This window comes from Cucurbita pepo, chromosome LG14, assembly GCF_002806865.2.
Source record: "Cucurbita pepo subsp. pepo cultivar mu-cu-16 chromosome LG14, ASM280686v2, whole genome shotgun sequence".
In the NCBI taxonomy this organism is placed as follows: Eukaryota; Viridiplantae; Streptophyta; class Magnoliopsida; order Cucurbitales; family Cucurbitaceae; genus Cucurbita; species Cucurbita pepo.
In genome coordinates this window covers 383,867-392,389 of record NC_036651.1, presented here as the reverse complement: position 1 = coordinate 392,389, position 8,523 = coordinate 383,867, and the positions used below count along the sequence as shown (strand labels likewise).

General features: G+C 35.2%; 2 protein-coding genes across 4 annotated transcripts in view; both read left to right on the top strand.

The window, feature by feature from the left end:
- Window positions 1–26: 26 nt before the first annotated feature.
- Window positions 27–6,003, top strand: LOC111810551 (WD repeat-containing protein 91 homolog). Of its 3 annotated transcripts, none has more exons than XM_023697267.1 (16): window positions 27–158; window positions 644–1,116; window positions 1,197–1,319; window positions 1,651–1,792; window positions 1,911–2,143; window positions 2,591–2,649; window positions 2,774–2,868; window positions 3,384–3,486; window positions 3,611–3,705; window positions 3,778–3,840; window positions 4,079–4,154; window positions 4,243–4,351; window positions 4,621–4,733; window positions 4,848–4,906; window positions 5,245–5,353; window positions 5,627–6,003. In XM_023697267.1, the coding sequence occupies exons 2-16, from the start codon at window positions 726–728 to the stop codon at window positions 5,759–5,761; spliced, it is 1,905 nt and encodes a 634-aa protein (XP_023553035.1). In that variant the 5' UTR covers window positions 27–158; window positions 644–725; the 3' UTR covers window positions 5,762–6,003. The 3 variants fall into 3 exon arrangements, with proteins under 3 accessions (XP_023553035.1, XP_023553034.1, XP_023553036.1); XM_023697266.1 differs by having other exon boundaries at window positions 1,899–2,143; XM_023697268.1 differs by lacking the exons at window positions 4,621–4,733; window positions 4,848–4,906; window positions 5,245–5,353; window positions 5,627–6,003 and adding an exon at window positions 4,469–4,614 and having other exon boundaries at window positions 1,899–2,143.
- A 1,036-nt stretch (window positions 6,004–7,039) lies between these two features.
- Window positions 7,040–8,523, top strand: part of LOC111810026 (plastidial pyruvate kinase 2-like) — a 5,280-nt gene continuing 3,796 nt past the window's right edge. The window contains exons 1-2 of the mRNA XM_023696561.1: window positions 7,040–7,493; window positions 8,018–8,305. Of these exons, the coding sequence (XP_023552329.1) occupies window positions 7,269–7,493; window positions 8,018–8,305 (513 nt within the window). The 5' untranslated portion in view covers window positions 7,040–7,268. The remainder of the gene's footprint in view (window positions 7,494–8,017; window positions 8,306–8,523) is intronic.

The following is an 8,523-nucleotide window of genomic DNA, read 5'->3' as shown; positions in this document are numbered from 1 at the left end:
AAAAAAAAAAAAAAAAAAAAAAAAAATTCATCGACTGATTCCTCTGCTTTCCCAGCTATCTCTTTCTCCTTCGTCCTGCGTATGGGCATCTTGAATCTAAGGCATTCTATTTCATTTGGCTTCGATTATGTTCATTTCTTCAGTAATTATTTATGAAGGTACGGTTCCTAGACGTGATTTTTCTAACATATTGCCATTTATATATCTGCTTGTTCTAGAATTTCAACCTGTCTGAGCTAAAGACGTTATGCTAATCTTGTCTTCATGGGTACTTAGCATCAGTTGTTTTGATCATGTCAATTTCCCAGAAGTAGAAAGTATTTCTTGCAGCTGTGTGAGAAGGAAATTGGTGACGTTTGACTTTGTTTATTTCTGTCCTTGCTTAATCATTTCTAGCTCATTCTCAATTTCCCCAAGCAACCGTCAGTGTCTTGATCAGTCTTTATGGAGCTTTATTAATCGTAGGGTATAAGTGACTTATTCTACAGCATATGTTACTGGAAAACTAGTTGAATATGTAATGTCCGAAGCTCTTGATTCTTGATCTGTCGGCCAATGTTGATTTCTGGCTTAACTTATTTTATATTCCGTGATGCTGATTTTGTTCTATTAATTTATGCTTGGTTTAATTATCTGTGTGCAGTAATATTTGTGAGGAAACCAGGCTTAAGTGTATTAGTGGCTAGTGTAGCCTAAAGGACCTGAATATTGAATTTTGGACCATAATGGAGAATATGCAGTATGCTGAGGAGCTCGTGAGGGAGTTCCTTGTGTTTAGGGGGTTTACAAGTACTCTTCAAGCTTATGAGAGTGAGCTAAGCACAGATATTGGAAAGGGGTTCCAAGTGGACAAGATTTTGGATTTAATCTTCTCTATATATATACCCAAATTCGAGGCAGAAAAGTTGGTGGGGCTATTAGGTTTTTTCAAGCAGTGCCTAGCTTCATCATCTGACAACACATTTCTTTCAACCGTGTCAAAATTGGAGGTCTCCATTCTTCGTTATTATATGGTACATGCCATACAATCAGGAAGGACAGATAAAGTTCTGGAGTTCCTTAAAACCAATGGCAACGATCTACTGCAAAGGACTAAAGATTGGACTCCATGGTTTGGTGGGTAGAAAATTTCTGTTTACGGTGTTTAAATAACCTAATTTCTTCTATATTTATATGATTTGGGGGACATTTTGCAGCCATGCCATACCTAAAGAATCCGAAGTTTGATCCCCACTTTCACGTTTATTTTACAAAGGAGTGGTATGAAGCACTGCATGTTTCTGTAAGGAATTTCTTCAGCGAAGTCTTCAATGGTACTCATATCCTGCACACAATTGTTGAAATGTTCGTAGTATTCATTACCGAGAATTATGGTCTTGATATTTAAGCTTCATTTACTACTGCTTGTTATATTACTCTGGCAGTCATATTTGATTTACTCTCATGGAAACCTTGTCTTTTAGGGTGCACACATCTCATATTCCATTCGTATCTCGTTCATTACTATTTTCTTCTGAAGCTTAGACTAGGACTATATTTGATAGTATGGGCATTAGGTCAGTATTAGAGGCCTCTTAAAATTGTTAAAATTGTTAAAATGAGGTTTATACTGCTACTCGAATCCAGAAAAGTTTTTCTTAACAAAACCACGCATTCCTGCTCTACTAAAGCTCAGTTCAGAGAAGACTACAGTTAATCATTTGAAACGAGATATCAAGCAGCTAAATCTTAAATTGACGCAACTTCAGGCTTTATTGGAGGAAAAAGAGGCTCATCTTTGCCACTTAAGAAGGTTATGTTATTTTTCATCTTTTAAAAGGATACGATAAGCTCAATTTCTGAAACATAGACTTTATAACCCCTCACTATTACTAGTCTTAATCTCTCATTGATGCCAGCCTGGTGAACAGTTCTTCAAGTGTGTTGCACGAAGAGAATATTACTTCATCAAATGATGCTCAAGAGCCTTGTCCTTCTCCAACTACACTAGTTGGGGAAACGAAACTGACTCGAGATGGGGTTTTAGCTGGCTCTGACAAGTATATTGCTTCAAATGAAGATTCAAGTTCTTCATTAACTCTTTGCACGGGAGACAGTGAAGTTGGTGATTCTACTCATAGTTATGAAGATGGTCGTCAAATGGGTCTGTAGCCTTACTTTATAGTACTTTATGTTTTCTATTGACTAAGGTTTTTTTTGACAATTTGACAAAGTATCAGTACCAAAAAATAAAGGCCGAATGCACATTATATTATGGAAAGAGACATTCAATTGATCTTCTAGTAAAACTCAGAAATAATGAAAATATTAATTTCTCCACATATTTTCAATATTCTTTTGAGTACATTTGTTTAGGGTTTAGATATGGGTTCAGTTGAGGGGAGGGGTTTATTGTGAGAGATAGATCCTCTGGGAGGTACTTTTGAGTCATTTTGTGGTTAGTTCTCGGAGTGAGACTTGGGAGAAGCAGTGAGTTCTCTAATCTCTTGTTGATACATTAATAAAAATGGTTTCTACCAATCTTCAGCGATCTTTTCGCCTTCTTTTATTTTCATAAAGAGATATGACATTTGTATTCATACTGTGCCAGTGAATAGCGGAGAAGTCCATGTACAAGAAGATTTTCCTGAAGTGAAAGTAGAATTTCAGGTAACTTAGTAACTTACACCATTACAGTTTGGTTTACTAAATTTCTTGTGATTAGATTTGTACATATACTTCTCTAGATCTTCATACAATGGAGTTTTCTAATTTTCATATTTGTGGTAAATAGGAGACATTTTTGGGGCACACGAGTCCAATCAGTCGTTGCCGTTTTTCTGCATCTGGAAACAATGTAGCAAGTGCTTCTTTGGATGGTACAGTCAGGTATGATACTCAAGGTATTTGAGGTGAAAAAATTGAAGGGAAATACCTTGAAAATTGGTTGATAATTAATTCATCCTGTTTCTTTCCTTCAAGTCAGGGCCTCCCTTATAAATTTGAAGGTTAAAATACTATTTTGGTCATTGTACTTTAGATTTCGTTTGATTTTTATTTTTGTCCTTGTACTTTCAAATGTGCAAATTTAGTTCTATAGTTGCAATTAAAACTTAAATTTAGTTATATGAAAGGAGACCAAATTGTTTTTGGAAAATCAACAATAAACTAACACTAGGAACTATTTTGAAGATTTATCGAAATTACAAGGACTAAATTTGGACATTTGAAAGTACAAAGGGTGAAATACAACAAGTCTCAAAGTTTAGGGACCAAAACGATATTTTAACCAAATCTAAATGAAGTCCAGTTGACTTTGGGTTTTCTTAATCACACCATTCTCCCACCCTCTCTTCTCTGCTATCGATTTCCTAATTCATTATGATTCAATGCATGTAAAATAGGATATGGACATATGACCCATCCACTCCAGCATCTAGAAATGCAACGATTTACTGTGGAGCGGAGATTATGTCACTTGATTGGGAATGTAAATCTGATCGCCTTGTAAGTTGATATGAAAGCCTGCTTACTTAGTGAACACATTTATAATGTCTATCTTAAAAAATTGCACTTATAATTTCGTGAGTTCAATTAACGGGAAGCTCTTGTGTTTTTCTTTTGGCAAAAGCTTCTAATAGGCACCGCTGATGCGGGGATTAAAGCATGGAATGTTGATGCAAAGAGGGTTGTGTGTGATCTCAACACGACTGATATGTTCCCTAGGTTCTTTCAGTTGATAGTCTCTATAGTTTAATTCTTCCCCTTCCAAATTTCTCATATTTTATTTTGTTGCAGTGTGTTGGATATCAAGTGCAGTCCTGTTGAATCTATTTTCGTCTCTGCAGCAGCATCTAGAGGGTATTATTTTCCTCATAATATCATAATCTTTCATGTGTTTTGTAAACTAAAATTGGTTTCAACTTTTGACATCGATGATTTTCTCGTATTTTCGTTCTTTCCCATCTTATACTTCATTATAAAAGTATTATTGATTTCCTTTTGACCCTTCTACATGAATCTCGGTTTGTTCCTTTTTCCCTTCTATGAGGGGAAAAAAAAAATGCCAGTGACTCTTAGGATTTCATTACCTTTGTAGGCATGGTTCAAGTTATGTGGATAGTTTGGGGTTTGCTTCACTCACAGTATGGAATATGAGAACATGGAAGTCAATGGTATGGATATGCTTGCTGTTGGAACGTAAGTTTGCTTTAGCTTCCAGTAGCTATTTGATGCCTTGACTATCGTTTGGTTTCTATGAAGACAGTCCTTCCTCTTGGCAAGGATCCACCTGCAATTACTTCCATGTGCTTCAATCATAACGGGAAGATTTTAGCTGCTGCTGCTACCGATGGAATGATTCACATGTTTGGTATCCTTACAATACATTTGAAATGCTTAAAGTTTTTCTTGTAAGACTATATCAGATTTGCGTGGAAAGGAGTGGAAAGTTACTAGTATTTGCTTCTTTTTTACTGGATTATGCAAGTTCGGAAGTCATGCAATCCTGGATCTGAACCAGAAATGGGTGGAGAAAACTTTGGTGGTTTTTTGGAACTTTTGCAGTCCCTCAAGGGATGATATGCATTAATTTATTTGAACGATAAGATTTCACAATTCTGGACCTTAACTAGCTGAAAGACATGTCTGCATGTCTACAAATTACAGGGTGGCCTGCACATGACTCTGCCATTAACTCGATTCTTTTCGGGCCAGATGAAACTAGCATTTTCACCTTAGGGTCAGATGGGAAGGCATGTTGTTTTATGTATTCATTTTTCTAGAAGTTCTGTTGATGCATTGATAAACTTTATTTTGATCTTTTAACTCTTATTTGGTTGTACGATGATATATTTTTCTGTGGTCAGATATTTGAATGGAGCTTGCATAATCAAGGTCAAGTTCTGTGGTCAAGAAATAATAGCAGGTACTGTCATCTGGGTATAATTTAATGCTCTTCAAGAGGGTTTTAATGTTGAAAGATAGCTAATGAATGTCAATCTATGTTGTTTATACGATGCAAGTGGTTGCTAATCAATACTTTTCTATCTTCTTCAAACAAATTTTGCTGTGCATATAAACGTATACTGAGCTTCATAGAAGACTATACGTGTCGAATATCACGAGATTACTGTCCACTTTGATGCTGTTTTCCTTGACAACATCCTATAGTAAACTGTTCTTGAATTTGGTTGAGTAATAATACTTTATCCTGTACCTTGGCTCGAGGTACCTTGATAGTATGTTCGTCTTTTTTTTTAACAGGTTTTGCGATTCCGGGAGCTCTTTGTCTTTGAGACATGAAATGGCTTTGGATGTAAATGGAAAGAGACTCTTGGCTACATCAAATTCAGTGCGAGCCCCCATATACCAGGTTCATCACTTCCTCCATTCCTTCCATCTTGCATTCAGTAGCATGTAAACACATACCCATGATGATATTACTGTGATCACATGCTCGACAGTTATTTTGTCGTGTTCAAAATTACTTCAAGGCAAGCTTTAAATCTATCAAGAAATTTGGAAACCCCAATAAAAAATGTCATTCATGCTTTAAATCATTTAAAATCAATTTTGTTGGTATGAAAGTCATATTTGAAGAAAAATCAATAGTATGTGTGTTCTTGACATCGAATTCCTTACTTAGGTGGGTGGTCGTGTGGGCGGATTGAAAACTCTTCCACACACAGCAGCGATAACAACGGTCGATTGGCACCCGACTTTGCCCGTGTTCTTGACTGGTTCTGCCGATCACTCAGTTCGAGTTACTTCTATTTCTTGAAGAATTTTTCATGTGTTTTCTGTGGTCAGTGTTTTGATTGTTTGGTTTGTGAGCGATTCTCATGTTATTCTGCATGATTCCATCTTAAACAAGCTCAATGCTGTCTCCTTGTATTTATTTCATTAATTCATTTTTTAGGGGGGAAGTTCGCAGTGGTGTATTGTTTTTTGGTTTGTATCCTTTTGAAGTAGCAACTTTCTTTTACCAGAAATATTAAGTTAAAATTTTTTAAGCAAAGAATATTGAGGTTTTGTTCGGCTTGTTAATTGGTTTAACTCTTCAACTGAAATTTATTATTCTTTCTCTTTAAGGCTTAGAAAGAGGAAAAAAATAAAAATAAATAAAAAAATAAAAAAATTCGTAATTGATATGTATTGTTTAGCTCATACGAGCTTGTATTGTTAGCAAAAGTGAACGTAATTTAACGGTAATTGGCGAGTATTTATTCTCTTCAAATAAAAGTTCAAATCACTATATTCCGTAATTGATATGTATTTATTCCAAGTTCAAATCACTATATTGATCACTATATTGACTGTGTGGGAAAGAAAAATAGAAGTAAATTAATTATTACATAATCCTTCATATTTACATATTAAATAATCAATTAAAAATTGAAATTTATTATTATTATTTTAATTATATTTCTATTAAAGCAAACAATTCAGTCTAATTTTAACAATGAAGGATGTACTTGAAATGATAATGATTGATTATAAAAATTGAAATTTATTATTATTATTTTAATTATATTTCTATTAAAGCAAACAATTCAGTCTAATTTTAACAATGAAGGATGTACTTGAAATGATAATGATTGATTATAAAAATTGAAATTTATTATTATTATTTTAATTATATTTCTATTAAAGCAAACAATTCAGTCTAATTTTAACAATGAAGGATGTACTTGAAATGATAATGATTGATTATAAAAATTGAAATTTATTATTATTATTTTAATTATATTTCTATTAAAGCAAACAATTCAGTCTAATTTTAACAATGAAGGATGTACTTGAAATGATAATGATGGAGTGAGTATAAAAAACATTATAGAAATTAAATTTCATGCGAACTTTAAGGTTAGGCCCAAATGTATTGAGCCTTGAGAGAAGGGAAGATAGGGTAGAGGTCCAAAAGGGTGATGGTCAGGCCCAAATATGGGCCCATTTATTGGACAATTTGAAGCATATTTTTCTCAGAAGGCGAGTTGAGTGCACGCGCTGCATGCGCCTCCTTACTATTTGTATATTGTTAGCGCTTTATAAGTAAAATCGCCGCTTTAAAGGAAGCTCAGCTGCGCTAGCTTCCCCTTTCTTCGACACAACCGAAGCTCTCTAACACTCGCACATTTGCATTGGTGAATCCGCCTGAGGATTGTGGCGAATTTTTCCACGTTTGAGTCATCAAGAAGTTCTCTGTTCATTTCGCCCTCAGTTAAATCTCTCCTCGGGAGCTTTCTCGCTTAGTTTTTTTCCTCTCTGCTTTTCCTTTTGTTCGTAAAATGTCACAGGTGGTGGCTACGAGATCGATTCACAGCACATTCCTGTGTCCCAGCTCGGGATCTGTGCAAGACCGAGTAGACAGGGCTCGGTCTTTTGGTATTGGCTCCAAACTGTTGGGGCATGAGAAGAAGAGTTGGAATTTTGCACACAGGAGAAGTCTAATCACATCCAAGGGAGCTACTCAAGCTGAAGTTGTTCCGGTATCACCTGAGGATGTTCAGAAGGTTTGTGATCTTCTGGTTTGCTAGTTTTCTTTTTAAAGAAAAGGCTTTTATTTGCTTGTTACGAAAAGATTGAGGAAAAAGGGGGAGCTGGAGTAATGGAATTTGAATATTGAAATGACTTTTCTTAGAAGAATTGCGTAGTTGTCTGGAAGGGACGTAGCATTCAGGAAGCAAAGTGGTGTAGTTTATTTGTATAGCGTCAAGTTGTATGGATCCATAATTTGTCATAGCTCCTGAATTTAGATGCGCAAAGTTTTTTGTACGGCTGGAAGCTTAATATGCTGTTGATATCTCTGAGAAAGTGAAGAATCTTCATACGTACTGGTTTTTCTTTAATCTTCGAATTTTCTAGCGGGAAAACACACATATCTTCATACATGCTCATACGGTTGCTCCAAAAGACTCTTCTAGTCTTCTTATTTTGTTTTAGTTTGAAAATGGATACTTTGCATCCTTCATTGGCTGCTAATGCAAGTGAATTCCAATTTTCACGTGTTAATACCTTTCTGAATCTTACTTATCAGGCAGATGAGCAATTTGAACATTTACGAGCAGTTCAACAACTTGGTGATACACCGGTTGGTATGTGGTCCAAGCCAACAGTTAGACGCAAGACAAAAATTGTGTGTACGATTGGACCTTCGACTGACACGAAGGAAATGATTTGGAAACTGGCTGAAGCTGGAATGAATGTTGCTCGATTGAATATGTCTCACGGAGACCATGCATCTCATCAGAAAGTTATAGATTTAGTCAGAGAATACAACGCCCAATCACAAGACAATTGCATTGCAATCATGCTAGACACCAAGGCAAGCTATTTGTATCCCCATATTTAATACATTCATTTCATTAACCCAGCAATAAATGTTGGTAGAAGATTATATTTCCATCTTTACCTGCCAGTGATTAATAATTAAATTCTAAAAGCAAGCCTATAGTTTCAACTCTACAATGGGTTTGCAATCTTCCTTGTGCCTTATGTTTTTATTTACTTTTTTTTTTTTTTTTTTTTTTTTTTTTTTTTTTT

Excerpts from the sequence above, each read along its gene's own strand:
- LOC111810551 (XM_023697266.1), top strand. The coding sequence starts at position 726 with ATGGAGAATATGCAGTATGCTGAGGAGCTCGTGAGGGAGTTCCTTGTG. Across the intron at positions 2,869-3,383 it reads TCTTTGGATGGTACAGTCAG|GATATGGACATATGACCCAT; the intron begins GTATGATACTCA and ends CATGTAAAATAG. Across the intron at positions 4,352-4,620 it reads TGGAATGATTCACATGTTTG|ACATGTCTGCATGTCTACAA; the intron begins GTATCCTTACAA and ends ACTAGCTGAAAG.